At 37.9% G+C, this 22,166-nt stretch overlaps 2 protein-coding genes across 3 annotated transcripts in view; both read right to left on the bottom strand.

Moving 5' to 3' along the window:
• rnf213b (ring finger protein 213b) overlaps positions 1 to 555 on the bottom strand; it is a 31,900-nt gene extending 31,345 nt beyond the window's left edge. For both annotated transcript variants that reach the window (XM_081392668.1, XM_081392669.1), the window contains exon 1: positions 142 to 555. The gene's annotated coding sequence lies outside the window, so the exon portion shown is untranslated. The remainder of the gene's footprint in view (positions 1 to 141) is intronic.
• Positions 556 to 6,097: 5,542 nt separating this feature from the next.
• Positions 6,098 to 21,558, bottom strand: nploc4 (NPL4 homolog, ubiquitin recognition factor). The gene is made up of 17 exons (XM_081393200.1): positions 21,401 to 21,558; positions 20,272 to 20,352; positions 14,540 to 14,649; positions 14,202 to 14,429; positions 13,962 to 14,010; positions 13,257 to 13,351; positions 13,049 to 13,172; positions 12,709 to 12,888; positions 11,618 to 11,704; positions 10,610 to 10,681; positions 10,398 to 10,524; positions 10,031 to 10,191; positions 9,294 to 9,365; positions 8,889 to 8,981; positions 8,433 to 8,552; positions 8,063 to 8,165; positions 6,098 to 7,939 (listed from the first exon to the last, which is right to left on the bottom strand). The coding sequence occupies exons 1-17, from the start codon at positions 21,413 to 21,415 to the stop codon at positions 7,782 to 7,784; spliced, it is 1,875 nt and encodes a 624-aa protein (XP_081249326.1). The 5' UTR covers positions 21,416 to 21,558; the 3' UTR covers positions 6,098 to 7,781.
• Positions 21,559 to 22,166: the final 608 nt, after the last annotated feature.

Below are 22,166 nucleotides of genomic sequence, written 5' to 3'. Positions count from 1 at the left end.
TAAGAAATGATACTGCCTCACATATTTCTCGAAAGGGGAAATGTAAAAAAAGTCTAAATACAGTTGGTAAATTTAAGTGAAATCTAAAATGAAAAACTGCTCATCATGAAACACAAACAAAACATATCTCGGCATGCCTACCTGAATTGATCCTTGGCTTTGTAAAAAGATGACAGATACATGTTTTGGAGAGTCACTCTCCCTGAACAGTTTTCACTCCTGTCAGCAAACCGAACTATTCCTTGCAGTTCCGCTCTCTTCGCTTCTTATATAGCATTCGGTACATAACTTTCAGTTTCGTTTCGCCAGCTGGTTTCTAAACACTGGCCGTTTCCTCGTCAATACAACGAACGAACGAGTATGAAGTTAATATGATGCCATAAATAGGCCTACATCCACAACACTTACGAATAACAGTAAAATGCTGCAAATATTTTTTCTTACACTTGAAAGGCGATTTATACCTTTACAAATCTTCTCTTTCACACTCACATTTTATTTACGCTTGCAATCTTATGTAGCCTAGCCTACACTTTCACAAATCTTACCCTGCACAAACGATTCTTTATGGCATCATATTACCTTCATACACAAGCTTAACTCATGAATATTAATTAGATCCCAAACTGACGTTGCTTGACCATCTTAACATTTCTTTATTTTATTACTGTATTTGAGATAATAATGATATTACATATTATTATTCAATGGTATTAATACGTGTCGCAATATCAAATAATTATTTCTTTCTACGATTTGTGGAATAGAGCACTTCAAAGGGATCAAGATGGTGCAGCTGTTTCTGGGTTACTTCATGCTGAAAGATGGATTAATATTTCATTCTCACATCCGCAAAAGTCAAGTCTTAACATCCACAAATGTAGAGATGGGTTACTTCACAAGAAATAGTGCCAAGGTGTGCATTATACAATGCTTAAGCAAGTGGACCCTCTATTTTCAATCGCTCTATTTTAATGTGGTTCATTTATATACATTTATTTACTGTATGGAGGCATAATTTCTTATGGTCTTAAAATTTCAATAACTTGACATATGACATACTTATTTCTCTGTAATCAAGCGTAATGTGTTTTTTAGTAAAATAAATATGAAGAGATTAAAGGAAACTTTCACATTTCACATTTAATTTCCAGGCTTGTCTTAAACTTATAACAGCAGAGTTGATATGTGTACAATTGTCTATGCTCAAGTTATGACCTTCAAAAAAATAAATGTTCAACAAACTGATGTGGAGTAATTCATCGTGGATGCTTGTTTCAATATACTTTAGACAGAACTGATTTAAAGTCTGTTTAGAAAAACTTCCTCGTTTTGGCATGTTTGGAAGCAGTCTTCTACTTGGATGTCTCCTCACTGTTTTCCTGCAGGGGACAAGAATCAACTTTAGAAAACATAGATCCAAAACTTTGAGACTAGCCAAACTACATTTCTTTTGTAGTTTGTCTGGTATATGATTATTGATATATTTTACACAACAAGTTATTGACAGTGAAACAGTTAACGATTTAAAATATTATGAAATGAATGAAACTCGAGTCACTTCATGAACTCTACTGAGGACCCTATACCTACTGCCTCTGTGAGATTTAAAGAGCAGTTCTGAGAAAGATGGAGGTAAAATCTGAAACCAAAAACTAATTCAATTTAATTATCTCCCCGCTGTCTTAAAGGACTTGTTCAAGGACTTGTAAAAATCTGTTATTCTTTACTCTCACGTTGTTCCAACTTCCAAAACTATGTGACTTTCTTTCTTCCACTGAACACAAAAGAAGTCCTGAAGATTGTAATTTATCTATGCAAGTGCACTGTCAATGCCTAATGCAATTGCAATGAATGGAAACTACAGCTTTCAAGCTTCAAAAGGCAAAAGCACCTAAAAGTATAAAAGAATCATACAAATAATGCCCCTGTATGATCACATGGGTTTGAAACAACATGATAAGAACTTGGTTAGAAGTACAGTATTTTCATCTTTAGCTGAACTAGTCCTTAAACACTTTACAGTACCTGACATACTGCTAAAATGTTTTTTTTTGTTTTTTAAAATAGTAATTGTGGTTATGGTGTGTTGGCACTCACAGTAGCAATTTCCATAACCGTGTGCTGATAACACACATGCTTCTGCACTTAGCGGCCAGTTGCCTCAATGTCATCTGCATCAATCGTTTTAAATTAATAATTAAGATTTTTTTAAAGCCATTTAGCAAATGTTTAGTTATGATTAAGAGAATAATTTGGCATGTAACCTAATAAAAGACAAAACAGTCATATTTGACAAATCTCACTGCTGTTCACATCATTGTTGCTCTTCTTACCTCAATGTGAATTGTGTGCCAGAACTGCAGATTATGTAGAGTAGGCCTACTCAAATCGGTGGCCAGAGAAGGGTCAGGTGGGATGTCCTCCTGCACCACCATACTTTCTGAAATGTTATGTGACTCAATGCACTCGGTGTCCATTTTGAAAGCTCAAGGAAAAAATGGGATAGGTACATGTAAATAGGGCCAGGGAGGGGCATGAAGAGGCACGTTAGATGTACAAAAATCAACATTAAATATATGATTTAATTCTGTGATTTCTTTTTTGTACTACTCGATTTCTTTTTTTATATATCTAATTTTGATTTATTAAATAAAAACAATTAAAAAATAAGTTTGTTGACACCCTCACATAACTGGAAAATTTTTAATGGCCAGTCCATACCCTTCCCTTCTACATTACTCACATCACTGGGCAATAGCTAACTTCTGCTCTTTATTTCCACAGAGTTTAAAGGTAGGCCTACATCATAACAAGAGTGACCCATAAAACAGACAATTTGGTAACTTAGTACGACTGTGTGAATATCTTGCTGTAGGGAACAATATCCGCCACTAGAGAGCGCTAATATGGAAGCTTGTTTCAGCCACAGAATAAAACGTTTTTAGATAATTGCGACTTTTATCTCACAATTGAGAGTTTACATCTCGCATTTCTGACTTTTCCTCAGAATTGTGCGATATAAACTCGTAATTGTAAGGGAAAAATTCAGAAGTGATAGATATAAACTAGCATGCGAGAAAAAAAGTCAGGATTGTGAGATAAAAGGCGTTAATTTTTGGTTTATTCTGTGGCGGAAAGTACCTTCCTAAACACTAAACGTTCAAATCTGATGTCTCGGCAAACATGGCACTAGCTAATAATTACTGAATCTCATCTTATTTTTAGTTCTTCTCCACACATTTCTGTAATTATTGAGATGTAACCCTTTTAAGATATTTTAGGTTTGAAAAATCTGCCGTTGACTTACCTTGACACTGACAGAGTGGGCAAGACTCATTATAACCGACACTGATAACATTCTAAAAAAAGAAACACAAAAACTTCGGGCCAGAGGAAACCCATTAATATTGTCACGGGACTGTGTATTTAAGCTATTTTTTAAATGGGTATTGAATCTTTTTATTTGTTTTATTAATGTTATACAATGTATTCACAAGTTAAAAAGGAAAAATTAACAGAACTACAGAACATAATACAACATAAGCAGCTGCTGCCATTGTTCATCATCACATTATTTGAATGCAATTACAATGAATAAAAGTGAAAAGAGCACCAAAAAGAGTAAAGCCTGACATTAACCCATACATTGTCTAAATATTCCAAATAGCTTACATTTTCTCACCTGAGAAACTTGGTAAAGAGACATTAAATATATATTTCTAAATCTAGATACATTAATGTACAATAAATCTTGTCTTGTTTATACAGAAGATACCTGAATCAGTCCTAAACTTGTGAATTATCAGGTTTCTTAACTCTTCGCACCACCACTCTGCTCCTGCGCCCCTGTCTTGTGCCAGGCTGAGGCTCAGCTGCCTCTCCCTCAGGAGGTGGGCGCTCCACTCGAGGAGGTGAGTGACTCCTGCCGGTTCGGGCTTCATCCACAAACAACTCTATGCCCTCAAACTTTGTGGTCAGCTCTGCAAGTCTCTCTTTCAAGGAGTTAAATTCCTTGTAGAGGTCGTTTAGAGCTTCAGATAATGGCTGAATCCTGAAAAGACCACATTAAATGGGACAACAATGTGAAAAGAGACATGATTCCACACTTTAGTTCTGTTTCAAAAGTAACTTTTTCTGATTTTCTTCTCTTTAGTAAAAGGTCACACATCTCTCTCTCTCCCTCTCTATAACATCATAGGCATTTACCGTACCTTCCATAGTCTGGTAGCACTGTATTGTGATCATTCAGAAGGAGGTCTTTGACTTGGGTCATGATGGCATATTTCCAGTTATCCAAGACTAAGGTGAGATTGGCACATCCTCTCAAGTTCACTTTCTCAGCTAACAAATGGAGGGGGGATATGAGTGATCATATATAGACATTTGTATTTTTGTTTATAAATTGTGTTAATTCATTAAAATAAAAATGTTATCATGATATTTTCATAGATGTTTGACAATTTAACTTGCATTTGCAGCAATTAACATTTCAAAAGCTTTTAAAGGAAAATAGTAGCATTTATTGTACATATTCAGTATTTCACCTTCAGCTTTGTAGTCCCACTCTGAAGTCTGTCTTTGGCTTTTCTGAGCAGCTCCCATGGAGAGCACAAAAAGTAACGGTATGAGACAATTCATTCCTGTGTAAACAAATAAATTCACATGATCACAAACATTTATGATTGTTTACACTGGCTAAGAGATGATGGGGTAAAATAATGTATTCATAAATTTAAGTACTGCCAATATGAAATATCAAAATCATTTTTTGTGAAATTACCATTTTATTGCTAGAAAGAAGTGCTTACCTGAGGTTGGTCTGGTCTCACGAGCCAATGAAATAATAATAATAATAAATAAATGTAAAATGTGTCTTTCTGGCTTTATATATTCATCCCGACCTAATCCCGCCCACTGGCTAGGGTTGTGTCTAAAAGCGGAGTTATGTTTCAGTTTCAATGACACACTTTATTTTATAAGACCAATCTGCCTTTTTCATGTATATTCAATAAACATAACCAACAGTTTAATTGGATACAAAACTACGGTATAGACAAATCTCTAGAAATCTGTACATGGTAAAAAAATAAATAAATAGGGTCAAACATCCCGGGAAACACCTGAGAGAAAATAATGGTAATGGAATAATAATAATAACAATATAAAATGATTTAATGTTAAATTAACCTATTACAAATAGTTATGAAGTATAAGGTTTCCATATATACCTACTTTCACTGGTGTGGATGTGTTCACATCAGCTAAAACCATACTGACAGCGACAACAACATGCCAATCACCTCTTCCAAAGTTCAAAGGTAAAAAATAAAACCTTTCAAGGACCTACAACTGTCCCATAAAATTGGTCATCACTTCTGTGGAGTGAAGGGTTATAAAGAGTAATGTTGAGAGGACTAGATAGGATCCAGATGTGTCTGGGGTTATAGATTGAACTTCAGAGAGCTTCAGGTAAGATGTTTGATGTCGAGTTCACTTTACCTCAACATTCCAGCGACTCATCTGCCACACACATGAGGTCCTTCTGATTGGCTGGAGGTAAAAACTTCAGGTCTATTCTTCAACCATTGTTTTTAAGAAACACAAAAATTGGCGTAGCCATTTAAAAAAAATATTCTTTAAAGTATCCCACCTCAGGTTACACTCATATTTATTCTAAAAATAACTGGTTTGTTAAAACAATTTAAACAATCAAAGTTCAGGTGCAGTTTTCATCATTTAACCTAGGATGGAAGCGGTAGGTATTATGATGTCCATGCATCTCCACTCAGCAGAAGACCTATTTTAAAACCAAACCTTTGAATAAGTCCATATGCTCCATTTGTTTGGGATCTAATGTATGTAGAGCCCTTGAAGTACATGTAAAGCGATACATCAAGCAGCACAGGGCCCCATCTCGTCTCTCTTATCTTGGAAATGAATCATTTGGACAAAAACGATAGAAAAAACGAATGCACTGTTTTTTATTGTAATTGTAAGAACTTATTCTTTTAGAAATTATTGTAGTATTGTAAGAACAAAAAAAATGCATTAAATAAAAATCAAGCAAAAAAAAAAAAGACAATACCACAGCATCCAAAGTAATCTGTTTTATTGTTGAACTAATCTCTTATTTAAAAACCCAAAACCAATTGAAAGCATACAACTCAGGGCACCTGTGTTTTTTGACAATGTAAGTACAGATATCCGCAGCTTGGAGGAAAGACTGTGTACAACCTCAAATCTCACATTTTTAAACCAAAAATAGACTTTATCCTGTGGACAAAGATCAATGTGTGCCTATTTAAGTGAACCAATAGCCTGAATTTTAGTGTCGGAAATTATGGGTGAGTTTGGGAATCAAGAAATTTGAGGAAACTCTACAAAATATAACACAATGTAAACATCTAGATCATTTCAGAAGGCTGAAACTCTCCTGAATGCATATTTAAGAGATCATGTCTTTGGGCTGGTTTCTAAAACATTAAGGAAGTCATGACCAAATGGAAAAAAGTCTGTCAAAAGACAGTATAACCCTGTGTCCAGCCAGTAAAATCTGTCCAGATTACACAGACCAATCTAAAAGATCTATGAGGCTGGTTTACGTCCAAGGACGAAGATGTCAATCAAGTGGACTAAGTTTAGACTTTTGCTTTTATATTTGTAGCTCTGTTCCTTCCCCATCAATCAATCTCTCTATTTCCACCAGATGTGGAGCCGACAGGTGGGTGAGCGTGTTCAGAGATGGCCCTGACAGATCTCTTTGAAGGGGCAATGATACAGGCTCCTCAAGGACTAAACGCTGGAAATTAAATCAGCATAAATGAAATCTAGACAAGCGCCATGGGGACGAAGGGGAAATTGAAAATGAAAGGGTGATGACAGTGAAATGGTGCAGAAAAGGGTACCAGCGCAAAAGTTGAGTGGCTACAGATTTTACGACGCAAACGTGAACCAATCAAAGCATAGATTCTTAAGCCTTCAGAAGTCAATGGTCAATTGCAATCTTGAGGAAAAGAAACCGCACTCTGGGTCTGCAGCCAATCAACCATTCAAACTCCAATCTAATCAAGCGTTTAGAACTGATGCTTAAGGAAAATCATCGTCCATCAAAACAAAGTGAAGGATTATGTGAAGGAAATGAATGGGTGTATATCAAGAAAGCATGCATGTTGGGTGAAGAAAGTGTTCTGAACTTGCAACACTATGGTTGAAGATCTAAGAGACCGTGGTGACGTGAAAGATCTTTCAGCTGCACATTCACCTCGAAATGGGCTTGAAAAAGTCATTTCTCGCAACATATAAAATCTTTTGAAATTAAATAACAGCATTATTCCTTCTCTGTTTATTATTTACACAACATCCTCAGTGAGAGTTGGGGAAAGACGTTTAATATCAGAGAAATTGATCATGTTTCACCAATGGCGCTGAAAGATTATACTGGACCGCAAAGGGAGATGAGTGTGGTGAAAGGAGCTTCGCCCAAGTGCTTTGTCAAAATAAAAGTCCCAGAATGCACTGGGCTCACACAGAGAGTGCTACATGGGTACAACCCATCATCTTCAGCCATCATTCATCATCCAAGTGATGCAGCTCACAGCGTTGGATTGGGCGCATATTCAAGCACGCGACTGGCATAGGCGTTTAGGTCCGACACAGTCAGTGAAGGAGGGGAGGAGTTAAGGATTAGGCATTCTAAAACGGCAGGAATACAGGGAAGCACGCCCACTCTCACTGCTGTTCCCGGTGGGATGTACGGTTCAGCCCGAATTCTTGTGGTTTTAGCTGCGAGGCAAACTGCACATCTCGCAGTGCTCGGTGCCAGGTTGGTTCATGAAGGTGCAGTGGAGGCAGGACCACACAGCCGAAGAGGACTGTGGGAGAGTTTGGCCACCCATGGCATAATCCATAGATCCCGATGGCTGCCCTCCAACTGTGTCTGGAATAAAGAATTTAAAAAAAGAACAAGACCCATCTTTGATCATAATATCAAAATGGAGACGCTCTCATCAATGAACTCTTTATCAAAAAACACTAAATAATACTGCGCATGACTACTCACTGCAGAGCTGATCGATTGTGGCCCATTGCTCTGATTTCTTCCAGGTCTGAGCCAATTCCTCATTGGATGTTTTCACTGCATCCAGCAGAAGTCCGATACTGTCCTGTAGATGTAAGAGAGAAGGGGATGAGGTTGTCAGGCAAAATAAATAAACTATTTATAAGATTAAGTTCACACTTGACAAAAACAAGTGTAGTAGTAGTATAGTACAACAAACAACAAGTATCAGTTGTGCCAACACAGGAACTAAATAAAAACTAAGCATGATAACCTGAAGAACCAAAAAAAATGGAAGGAATTACAGGGTTAAGTAGGAGAGTGTGTTGTGTGTGTGTGTATATATATAGATAAATACAATGGAAAAACTCACTTCTAAGGGCATGACCTCATTGGTGACAAGAAAGAGGAGCAGGTGGAAATCTGAGACGATGCCCAGGAAGGAGGAGGAGGAAGAACACTGGGAAAGATACGTCGCTAAACTGTGGAAGTCCTGCACACACACATTTTTAAGTGAATATTTAACAAAGAACTATACTTCCAGAGGTTAAAACACATGTTAAAAAGTAACATTTTAAAATAAAAGCTGTGCTCCGCTAGTCAATTTACTGGTATTTGCGCTATTATTTAACTTCCAAAAAAAGCATGTCTTAAACCAGATGCTGATTTGCGCTGCTCTTGGTAGATTGCGTTGGTCATTATGAAAATGATCCGGCTGCGTCTGTGTTCTTTAATGTGCACATCGTCAGTAGATCACGCGCAGAATTTTCCACTCCCATCTCTGCTTTTATAGGATTTTACTCACACTAATTTGGCCCTAAATGTGTACCTGAGTCTCTCCCAAAGCGTCTCTGTTTTCAATAGGGAAGCGAAAAGTAGAGGAGAAGGTGAACACAGGGTCTTTAGGGAAAGTGGTAGTGATCTGAAAAAAAGCAATGCAAAACAAAAGACTATGATCTCATTCATTTATTTTCATAGCATTAAATGAAGGAAAGTTTATGGGGTCAATAAGAAATGGGCCATTTGTTTACAGCCAGTTTGATGCCATGTATCATAATTGACACATGGCTCTCTGTTGAATCTTAAAGACCAGCTATCCACTTTGTATCAAGGACAACGATTGTATAAATCTACTCCCCTACACCATTGGCTTTTTGACTGGCATGTGTAGGTTGAAGGTCTAGACAGTATGATCAGTGCAAAAGTATGTGGTTGTAACATGACAACTACTCACGTCAATGATCAAGTACTCCACTGGCAGTGGTCGGGCTAAATGCGTGATGTCATTGCCGAATTTGTCTGTATCCTGAAGGTGAAGAAAAAGATCAGAAAATGTTAACCTTTTTATGTCTCACTGACAACTAATCCCCTTCATTCCTGTGGCAGAAGTGATGCTGATAAGATGGTTTATGCCCAAAACACTAGACATATTAACTTCTCACTTTTTTAAGAAATGTGACAAGCTAAGGTAAAAGGAAAGCTCAGATTGTTTGCAAAACCTGCAAGTGACATGATCATGGCTACAGTTACATGCTGAAACAGAAATGAAAATGAAAAGAGAGAGGCAAAAAACCTGAAACCACTTAAAAGCTGTGTGACTATGACTACTGAAAATGTGCATTTATACTTCAGTTCAAAGGTTTGGGGTCAGTAAGATTCTTTTTAAAGAAAATTAATACTTTTATTCACCAATGAAATTAATGAAATTAAGCTTTAAAATATATAAAAATAGAAAAGTTATTTTAAACTGAAATAAGTAACAATAATACAGTTTTTACTGTATTTTTGATCAGATAAACACATCCTTGGTGAGGCCAAGACACCTCTTTCAATAAATTTTTTTAATTTTTTTTTAATCTTTCCGACCCAAACTTTTGAACATAGTGTATTGTATGTGCATGCATCATAACTGTATGCATTTAGCATCTATGTTTCATAACATGATGTGTGAGGAGCGTTTTAGTCCAGTACCTTATAGAAGACATCAGGGACGTACTGCTCAGTGCTGGACTCTTTGGCATAGCCCAGTTCAGGAGCATCTCTGCAGGGAAGTAGACACTCATCCCTCACCAGAGCCATGCACTGATTGGACACCTGATACCCCTCAAAGTGCACCTGGTTATCGGGACCACCTGCCGACACACAAATATTACTAAACCTTTATTTTTCACAGGTACCAAAAAAAAAGCTCTGTGCTAAAAAACAGCATGAACTGAAACAGACAGTGATTTATCAGCCTTGAAGCAAATCCCAAACAGGCATTTGACACAACCAAATGCAATTAATTTATCACCTCACTGGATAACAGAACAGCAGTAAATCTTGTGTAAAGGAGTACCTGTTGCCACCACTGTGACGAACTTGGATCCAAAATGGCCATCTGGAGAAAGCCGACACGCATTGGATTGTTGGTTCTGGAAGTGTCCAGCTGTGATGCATTCCTCTGCACTAAGGAAGTATGAATCCTGAACAGGTGAAACATATCCATTGGTCAATAATGAAATAAGAACACACCATGTAGTTAGTCTCATCTTTCATTTGTCAACTCACCTTGTTTCTGGTGTAGCGAACGGTGCCTATCCTGGTGTCCTCTGACAGCAGATCTGTGAAAATCCACCCCACCTGAAAAAAATAGCTGATATTACTAATCAAAAACAGCTTTACAGTTTCTGTGTGCCAAAACTACATTTGGAAGCTGTTACACGTGCTCAGGCACAAACAAGGGACACTTCTATCATCCATCAGCAAGTAACTTGAAAGTATCATATGGAAGTCATAGAGGTGTGGAGAGAGAGGAACTCAAAAAATCCCATTAGAGCCTCATGGGATAAATGACTACACTATGTCAGATCTTCACTAAAAGCATTCAGCCTCCCACCTATAATATATATACAGTGCTATGCATAAGTTTAGACACCCATGCTAAAGTTGACTAAAAAGAGGAATAAAAAATCATCTTTTGGAAATTGAACTTAATGCCTTAATTAAAAAAATTAGGAAAAACCCAACCTTCACGGACACCAATTTTCTTTGTGAATGAATAATGTATCGTAAATAAATAAATGTTCTTCCTTAAAATACAGGCTGCATAAGTCTGGACACCCCTATGTTAAATTCCCATAGAGGCAGGCAGATTTTTATTTTTAAAGGCCAGTTACTACATGGATCCAGGATACTATGCATCCTGATAAAGTTCCCTTGGCCTTTGGAATTAAAATAGCCCCAAATCATCACATAGCCTTCACCATACCTAGAGATTGGCATGGTTTTATTTCAGTTAGCCTAATAGCTGGTTTGATTTGCATTGGGAGATGATCCTATGGAAAGTACTCCATTCCAATCCCTAGGTATATAAAATTGGGATAATTTAGCTTATTGGTCCTGATGGGAGCCACATGTGATATGTTGTGCTTTTGTCATTAAAGCAACCCTTCTCTCTCCTCTCCCTCAAGCAGACCATTTTAAATCCTGTTGTCTTTAATAATTTGGGTAAAATGTTATTTCTTTGATAAACTACTATTTACCCAATTTTTAAGAGGCATGGAAAAGGTCTCTCACCTTCCGTAGGCCCAGTTTTGCAGCCATCTCCTCAACTGCATCTGCTTTGGGATCTTCAATCAATTCCAAGCTATTCTGGGTTCCAATCTGAGTCAGAGCACACGGGTGGCAAAGGAAGAGAATATGAAGCAGCAAAATAATACTTGACCTTTTTAAATCAAATAGTTCAATACATGCATGATTAAGGAACTACAGCAATGAAGTGCAGTACTGTGCATAACTTGAATAATCATCTAGTGTCAATTTGGATGAAATGGCAGACATGGTGAATTACATTTTTTATTTAATTAATTAATTCAACAAATGTTATTTCTATAAAAAAAAAAAAAACAAGTTTTGGAAATCCTGGATATATGAGGGAATTTTAAAAGTGCGGTTTCTTGAATTTTTTGGAATTAAAAAAGAAATTGCATAAAAGTCATGGGCATTTTTATAATGAATATATATTTCTGTCAAGTTCTAAAATTTAATTGGGGTAGAAATGTAATCACAAATTGCAAGAAAAATCCCATAAATTAATTGGTCTAAAATTGTAAAACCTAAAGAACATTCAGTTATTGAAACATCCGAAATTATGGAACTTAATTATTTAAATTATTTATAATTGTTATAATTTAATTATTTTAATATATTATGACTCGGTTTCCATAAATAAAGTTTGAAAATGTGCTTATTTGTCATTTCAGCAGAAGTACCAGAAATACTTTTTGTCTGAGAATGGGAGCCCAACTATAAATGTTAGTCTTTTATTGCCCTCTTGTGTTTATCTGGACATGTGCAGATAACACACAAGAGCTTAGAGCAGGGTTCATCAAATCCAGTCCTGGAGGGCCACTGCCCTGCAGAGTTAAGTCCAACCATAATCAAACACACCTGAACAAGCTAGTCAAGGTCTTCAGTTACTAGAAAATTGCAGGTAAGTGATGGTTTAAGATAAACTCTGCAGGACAGTGGCTCTCCAGGACCGGATTTGAGGAACCCTGACATAGAGAATCAGTCACTAAAATCATGAAAACATAATTAGTGCTATTGTTGTCTTTGCAGTAAAGGATGATGGGCCACTGATTCTGTGTCAGGTCTGAGTCTCTCACCTGAGGAGGTTCATAAATGGCGGCAACCTCTGCTCGAAGGCCGAGAGGGATGTCTTTGTGCTCAGTGTAGCGTCCGTACAGGTACCCCATCCGCTGGTTACCTGTCTTCCTCCAAAAGTCAAGGAAACGGTCAGCAATGGTGTGGTTCTCAAACATGATGTTGTCCACATGTCGATATTTCTGCAACAAGAATTTTTGCAGTTTCAATTCGACATGATTTATCCAACCAGGCATGAAACAGAGAAGCAGAGGGTGATTAATGAACAGTTTGTCTGTATGTAATGTTGGAGTTAGATGAAATTAAGGGTGTTTGTGATACAGACTGAGAGTAGCTTGGTACCTGTCTGTTGAGAGTGATGGCGCTGGGTTGGCACTTGGTACAGATGCCCTCTGGCCATGGCGGATGACCCTCACAGCCAGATTTAATCTTACAGCTGATATTCTCAAGTGCCACAAACTTTCCCCTGAGAGACAGGAAAACTTCATTAAGTCACTTTATTTCCACAGTCTTATTCAGGTAAGAGTGGAGAGTTCCCAGAAGCACTAACTTGTCTGCTCCGCCCGTGAGTTTCCGGATGTAGGCGTGGAAGGACATGTGCTTGACCGGTGGGTCGAGGTGGTTCAGATAGTCTTCATCAAAAGGCTATTAAAACAGAAAATGGAAGATGAAATAGCAAATGTACTTCTGTGCCATGTGGATCAGTCTTAACTGCAGTATTGTAATCAGTACTCTCTGAGATGCTCATCTAGGTTAGACCAGTGGTCCTCAACCGTTTTGAATTCAAGGCCCCTCATTATCCAAGACAATATTCCATGCAGACCAAGATATTTATTTAAGGTACTTTTGCTGTAATGACAAATCTGCTGCTGCAAAACTAAAATAAGAATGTCAATATTAAAATAATTAAATAAAATAATTGTAATGATTACAAAAAAAAATTTGAAAATCAAATCCCCTTTTTTTATCTGATTTTATTACTTCCATGTCTAAAAAACACTTTTTAAAATTCCTCATATTTCCGAGTTTTTCTAGACTGTGGGGACCCTGGTTCTTATATAAAAATGATAGTTGTAAAGGAACACTTGAAATAAGAAATATGTGAGCTTTCATCTTGATTTGTATTAGCTTATTTTGGCTTATTTTAAGTAATCTTGGGCCCCCCTGGAAGTTTGCCGAGGGACCCTGGTTGAGAACCACTGGGTTAGACTCATTTTCCAATCAGTACTTCCGAGGGAAGATCACAAGTTTATACCTCTAAAGGTACGCAGTGCACACATTTCCCCATGAGACCATGCCGGCACCTGAGAAACAATGACAAAGAATGCCATACAAATATGTCTTGAGTACTCTGAGTCCTCATATTGCAATGAATTATTCAATAAGATTCATATTGCAACAGTTCCTAAGTATGGTATGAAAATACTCTAGAAACTGAGAACAATATAGATTGAAAACTGTTTCCGAGGTAGTGTGGAAAGAAAAGCCGACTCACAGCTGGGGGTCTCTGTTTCTGTAGATCTTTCCCTCCTGTTTGGACAGATACTGGTCAATCTCATCCTCTGGGATCTGTGGTGCAGAGTGTGAGCGGGATAAGGAAGATGATGATGAGGAGGAAGAAGGGAAGGAGGGGTATGAAGAAAAAGTGTGAGGCTGAGCTGTGTCCATGTTCTCACTGGAGGGTCCAGCTGAGGATGGGTACAGAAAAAGCATGTCCCCATGCCTAAAAGACAAAGAAAAACAACTCAGTCACGTTTACTTGAGCACATGCTAAGACACAAGCCCACACGTGCACAACAGAGTAAACCCAATCTCTCACAACTGCACACTTACTTGATTTTCAGCAGGCTGAGAGTCTTGTTCTGTGACAGGATCTCTCCAGTCTTGTTACGGTTCAGGTAGATCGAAAAACCATTTGAACTGAAGCCAAACTCTTCGGCAACCTGTAAAGAAGGCAACAAAGGATGTCAGAAACAAGAAGTTAACAAGTTTTTAAAAAAATTCCTGAAATCGATGGAATTAATATAACTGCAGCACAGTTGTTCTCATTTTTGGTCAATTTTGGATGTCTAATCCACCTTTTGGAGTCTCTACTAATAAGATAATAAAGTTTTGATGAGTTAAATAAGGGGTGCATCCAAAATGTGTGGTGTCAGTCATGATTATTTGACTTTCAGAGACTGTGCAGTGATGACTGCAGGACTGTGAGTCTCTCTCTCTAATGCCATGCAGATACAATTCCTCAAACTCTAATGAGGTTATGAGAGTAGAGTGCTTAAAAGAAAGAATTTGAGACGATGATGCAACAAAATGAGAGAGATGCAACTCATTCCCAAAAAATAATTAAGGCTTTACACATAGAGACATACATAATGCCAAAATCTACTAACCAATTAATAAGCTACTAGATCTAAACTTGAAGAGTATGTGTGGTCAGACTCCCTGCATGGTAAAGACAAAATCAGGATAAAATACTACCAAAAACAACCATTCAAAAGCTTGGGGTCAGTAAGTTTAGGTTTTAGAAAGGAATCTTTTACGCTAACCAAGGCTGCATTTTTTAAAATTAAAAATACAGAAAACATTTTTCAATTGAATGCATCCTCGCTGAATGAAAGTATTAATTTCCTTCATTAAAAAAATAAATCTTACTGACCCCAAACTTTTAAAAGGTACAGTACCTTTTAAAAGTTTGGGGTCAGTAAGATTGTGACCAGGAAAATAATGTAGGTACTCATGGATATCTAGTTTACAATCCAACCGTCTCCATTGACTTTGTATCGCGTGAAGGGTCATTTCTGACTTATAACAAGTTATAATCTATAACAACTTATAACTAACTTGTAGGTGTGGGCGTGGCCTAAATGTGCTCTATCTCTATGCATTTCTTTTGCTCCAAGCACCAGAACACAATAGGGCTGTCACTTTTGTGAAAAAATCCTGTTCGATTTTTGAGACATAAGTGTTCATTGAATCGATTGTAAAATCGATTTTCCACATGTCTAAAGACGTTTCCATTTTAAACGCCAAATATGGGCAAATCCACGGACAACTAATAGGCATTAGGCCGGTGACACACTGGATGCGTGGCGTGAGCGTGGCGTTTCTGTTGCGTGTCAGCTGCGTGGTGGCTGCATCGCGTTTTCCATGTCTTTGCACACCAGAAGCGTGTCTGACGCGGCGCTGCTGCTGCTAGGTGACAAATTGGTGACATATGGGGAGAGAGTTGTGGAAGGCCTATACTTCATGTTAAACATAAATATATAGCAGCAAAGACAACGTCGGCAGTGTTGACGGCAATATAGACTATAGAATATTTCGTTCTGTATTGACAGGTGCAGTATTTGAAAATCGATAATATTTTTTTAAATTGCATTTATATTTGCATTTATGTCAAACCCTAGACACTTTCAAACATCAAAATGACATGTATTAATATGTATTCGTGTCAAAATGTCATATAAACATCTTTTCCTATTCAATTTTGCATGGAAACGCTTCCAAGACGCTTGCGTGTCGCGTGAAAAATAGGCGTCGGTTCTATTTCTAGTAGGCACGCGTTTTCCGCGCGGCTCGAGCCGCGCCTGAGACGCGCGTGTCACGCACGCAGTGTGCAAGCTCTAACCTGTTAGGCCGGTGACACACTGGATGCGTGGCGTGAGCGTCTCAGCTGCGTGGCGTGTCCGTTTTTATTTCGGCTCCCATGTTAACAGGTTAGAGCTTGCACACTGCGTGCGTGACACGCGCGTCTCAGGCGCGGCTCGAGCCGCGCGGAAAACGCGTGCCTACTAGAAATAGAACCGACGCCTATTTTTCACGCGACACGCAAGCGTCTTGGAAGCGTTTCCAGGCAAAATTGAATAGGAAAAGATGTTTATATGACATTTTGACACGAATACATATTAATACATGTCATTTTGATGTTTGAAAGTGTCTAGGGTTTGACATAAATGCAAATATAAATGCAATTTAAAAAAATATTATCGATTTTCAAATACTGCACCTGTCAATACAGAACGAAATATTCTATAGTCTATATTGCCGTCAACACTGCCGACGTTGTCTTTGCTGCTATATATTTATGTTTAACATGAAGTATAGGCCTTCCACAACTCTCTCCCCATATGTCACCAATTTGTCACCTAGCAGCAGCAGCGCCGCGTCAGACACGCTTCTGGTGTGCAAAGACATGGAAAACGCGATGCAGCCACCACGCAGCTGACACGCAACAGAAACGCCACGCTCACGCCACGCATCCAGTGTGTCACCGGGAGCCGAAATAAAAACGGACACGCCACGCAGCTGAGACGCTCACGCCACGCATCCAGTGTGTCACCGGCCTTTAGGACGAACGTAAAGACGGCGCTTGAGACGCGCACAAGTCAGCAAATATTCCTGATGATTTATTGGTGCGAAGTTTCGTGCACAATGACAAACAGGAGTGCAACATTCTCGAAAAACAATAAGCAGAATGGACTACCATAACATAAATGAAAAACATTACCTCAGTCTTCAACATGGCTGTGTTTACGGTTAGAAAGGTCAAACAAATTTCGCCTACGTAGGCGATTGAAGAACAGCCCGAAACTGTATCTGTATGCATGAGACTGTCTGAATACCGGCAGAATTCACAGTTTTGTAGTAAAAAGAGAAACATTATGCAGAAGTATAATTTGCTGTTATGCGTGTTTGTCAGAGCCTGCCGTTGCTGTGTGATGCGCGTTCGCTGCGGGCGCATCGTGACGAACTGGACGCGCTCCAAGAGAAGACCGTTAAAATCGATTCCTTATTTTGGTTTTCGAAACTTGCGTTGGTTGGTCCGATCGATTGTGCAATCGATTTTCGAACGTAAAGTGACAGCCCTAGAACACAAGATGAACAAGAACACATTTCTCACTCAGAGGCCATAGCTAGACTCCTCGAGAAAAGATCTGTCCCTTTTCTGCCATTTAATGGCGAAATCAAACAGTGAGACGGTCTCAATTGATCGCTGACTCACTCTCCGCTCTCCTGCTGAGAGACATGAATCTTTAATGGGCCCTGAAGTGTCTACATCAGGCAAACACAAACCCTGTGCCTCAAAACAGCCTTAACTAAAAACATCCAAAATCCTCTATGACATATATATTTCTATATCCTAATGACAATTTAAGCTATCAAAATCAAGATTTAGATAAGACATGAGATTGCCATGGAGTAACATGTTGAAAACATTTTCCTTCACTTATTCTGAATATTGATCACGACACTTACTACTACTTTTCTACTAAATGTATAACTAGATAGACCTAGAAATATAATATAATGAAATATATATATCTATGTTAGACAACAAATAAAAAAAGAGAAATAGACTATAGGGCAGTGTTATTTTAGTATCATGCAAACACTTTTATAGCTTTTAATTAATATTTTGAACAGCTTTTTTGTTTTAATTTTAATTTTAGGCTTGTCATTTATATTTATATATATATATATATATATATATATATATATATATATATATATATATATATATATATATATATATATATATAGAGTTTCAGCTACTGTAGTCTCACATAGCCAGACCTTCAGAGTGTCAGTAGAAGGTCTGGACTCCATCACAGCTTTCATTGGCCAAGGACCGCCCAAGACAATGTCTGATCAACATGTAAAGCAACCAATAACATTTCGTTTTGTTCCGCGTTATGTTTAAGGGCGTGAGAATGTAAAAAAAATGAAAAATGAAATGAAGTGTAAAATGTCCCTGAGATAGCAGACCGGTGTGCATCTAATAAATGACTTTTCTCCAACAATGGCACCGCAAACTTCACATAGTTAAAAAAAACAGTGTTTAGTTGATCCTGATAAGCGCTTATTGTCACAGTTGTAAACAGGACGGCTTTCTTCTTCTGACCCCAAACTTTTGAACGGCAGTGTATAATATGTATTTGCTTTTAGAATGGAATGTAACTTTTATTAAAAAGCCTTTGTAGCCAAGCAGATTAAGTCACAACGGCTTTGTTTTCAGACAGACCGTTAAAGAACGAGACACACACATCTTCTGGAAATCCTGTATAATTCAACCAATCAGATGAGTTCGAAACTCATGAAGTGTTTTCCATTTTGTGTGCATTAGACGTTCGGCAAACATCAGTCCGTGGGCACGATATCTAAGGCTGAGGCTAAGTTTCAGCTAACTATAATAACCCTGATATAGGTGCCCTACATTTTATATTTTGGCCTTTCGGTGGCATTTTGGCCCCAAGCCCTGGTTCATTCCTGACTCTGCAGCAAGCACACCACCCATCAAGCTTTGCACCACAGCGGAGATGTGTGTCACTGCGGCCCACATCTGTGAGCCTGCAGCATAAGGACATACAGAAGGTCTCCTTTTTCAGAGCCGCCTCATTAATAAATCAACATTCAGCACTCAGAAGGAGAAGGAGTCTGTGCTGCGCCTGCCACTTTTACTGACTCAGGATCTGATGCTGTGCATTTGTTGTAGTGCTATTCTCAGCTTCTTTATTGGCAGGCTATGAATGTAACCATTGCATGAGTGCAGAGGCATGACAATGGATACAATCTGTGGTGAATAGTAACACCTATTCTGTCATAGGGAAGGGTGAGCAAATACATTTGACAGTATGTTTAATATTCATTTAAATGATTTTTCTGCAGATAAAAAACTACCACTTCACTTAAAGGGATAGTTCACTTTAAAATGAAAATTCTGTCATCCTTTACTCACCCTCAAGTTGTTTCAAACCTGTATGAATTTCTTTCTTCTGCTGAACACAAAGGAAGATATTTTGAAGAATGTCAGTAACCAAACAGTTAACTGGAACCATCTATGGAAGTCAATGGTTCCAGTTAACTGTTTGGTTACTGACATTCTTCAAAATATCTTCCTTTGTGTTCAGCAGAAGAAAGAAATTCATACAGGTTTGAAACAACTTGAGGGTGAGTAAAGGATGACAGAATGTTCATTTTAAAGTGAACTATCCCTTTAATCTGCTTGGCTACAATGGCTTTTTAATAAAAGTTACATTCCATTCTAAAAGCAAATAAATATTATACACTTCTGTTCAAAAGTTTGAGGTCAGTGAGATTTTTTAATGCTTCTGAAAGAAGTCTTTTATGCTCACCAAGGCTGCATTTATTTAATACAGTAATATGAAATATTATTACAAAAAAAAAATAACATTTAAAATGAGATTTATTCTTGTGATGGCAAAGCCAAGATTCTTCTGAAATCATTATAATATGCTGATTTGGTGCTCAAGAAACACTTCTTGTTATCATCAATGTTGAAAACAGATGTCTTTGATGAATAGAAAGTTCAAAAGAACAGCATTTATTGAAAATAGAAATCATTTGTAACATTATAAATGTCCTTACATTACAATTTATAGCCCACACTTTTGAATATACAATATTATTTGCTATCTTGCAGTGCAGCCGTACTGTCAATAAGAGGTTTAAAGGAGATCATTGTACAGCTTTTATCTTTTAATTGCATATGTGAGAAAGAAAATTACAGCACAGAGAGAGATATAGAGCAGAATTTTAATTCCCTTTACCTTCTTAAGGAAAGCTGCAGCTGTCTCACGCTTTGTTGAGGGGATTTTTTTCATTCCATCTGGAGATTGGACACGGATGATCTGTCAATGAGCAAATATAAGGGAAGGGAATTTTACGGTTAGTGCAACAGGTATGACACACAAACAAGCAAACGTACACATTTTCAATAGAAAATCAATCTCTTTTAGAGGAATAATGCAAGTTACAAGTTAAAAGAGAGGCTGCTCACTGCAGAGCCACAGGTGGAGCATGATGTCCAGTTCTGGACATCCATCTCCCCCTGTCTGGATGTCATAATGGATGGAGCTAGAAGGTCCAAACACACCCTAAACCCTACCCTGGCTACCCATAACTCTATCCCTCCACCCATTAGATCCACAGAGGTGGAGCCGGACTAGGTCAAACTCAAGCCATGGCGTCCAGAGAGGTGGAGCTGGATGTCATTTGGCTCTGCAATGAGCATCACTTGGGTTAAAACAGAACGAGAGCACAACTGTTTATCAGCCCAAAACAAGCCAGTAGTACAAATAAGAGAAAACAGGTGGCTGCTGGAGGGCAAACCATTGACATTTGACACTCAAAGCGGTACAGAGGTCTACGCACGCCACACATCTAACAGAGTGATATATTATTATTAAGTTAAGTTAACGTTACATATTATCTTATGAACACGGAGCTACACTCCTGGTCTCGCCGTTTTCTCTTAATACAAAAGCTAAACAAAATAAAATGTGCCATTCAAAACACCTGAATAAGTTACTCAATGTCAATTCACTTCCCAGATATAAAACTATCAGAAACACAACAGTTCAAAACAATCCTAACTTAACTGAGGTCATAGCGTTCTATCTCAACTATTAATTTAAGTTAGATGAAATCTTGTCTTCATTTACCGGTGCCAAGCCAAATAAAGTCAACATCAGCAGAAATAACAAACCCTAGCGGTAAATCATAAGTTAACGAGTCAGATGAGTGGTGAACACAAATGTTGTTTTAATTGTTTAATGCGTTTCTGGAGGATTCTGGTTGAGTCTGATCATTAGCATCATGCTAACAATTCTGCTGCCTCATCACTGGATGACAGACCTCACTTAAACTGCCAACACACACACGCAGACTGACACTTACTATGTTTTCTGCCATGTTGATGGTATGAACCGTCCCTCTTGATGTCGCTGAAATGAGACTTGACGTATTTTAATATCGCTGTTTATGTGATCTGCTCGGGTCTATGCAGCGATGCCAAACTCACAGAGCCGGTGCTACATCTATATGAGTCCGGACTCCGGGCTATGACGGGATCATGTTTAAAGTCACCGGATAGAAACTAGGAGATGTGTGTTATGTTCCTGTATATCTTCATTAAAAAAAAAAAAGAAAAAAAAAGAGCATTTTTCCTCCCCCAAAAGATACTTATTTTTATATATTATATATTACTAGGTGTTTTTTTTTAATAGCTTTGCCAGAGATCTTATTAAAGTTTATGACACTTATACTGTAATTTAACCCTTATTTGTGGTGGCCTGTGTGTGTGTGTGTGTGTGTGTGTGTGTGTGTGTGTGTGTGTGTGTGTGTGTGTGTGTGTGTGTGTGTGTGTGTGTTATTTAGTATTTTATTTTGAATAGATGCACTGTTTTACACTGGATCCAGTACAAAAGTTGAAATCAAAACCACTCACTCTCTTAAACTGCAATTGTGATGACAGTTTAATGACACTGCTAATATGTTTATTAATTTATATACTTTACTTTAAATATTCAGAGGTGGGCAGTAACAAAGTACATTTACTTGAGTACTGTACTTAAGTACACTTTTTAAAGTATCTGTAGGCCTACTGTATGGGATCAAATTCCCGCCAAATATATAGCGGTCACGTATAAAAAAATAATAAGCG

The sequence above is a fragment of the Scardinius erythrophthalmus genome (genome assembly GCF_964197995.2).
Source record: "Scardinius erythrophthalmus genome assembly, chromosome: 18".
NCBI lineage: Eukaryota > Metazoa > Chordata > Actinopteri > Cypriniformes > Leuciscidae > Scardinius > Scardinius erythrophthalmus.
This window is presented reverse-complemented; position numbering and strand designations above follow the sequence as displayed.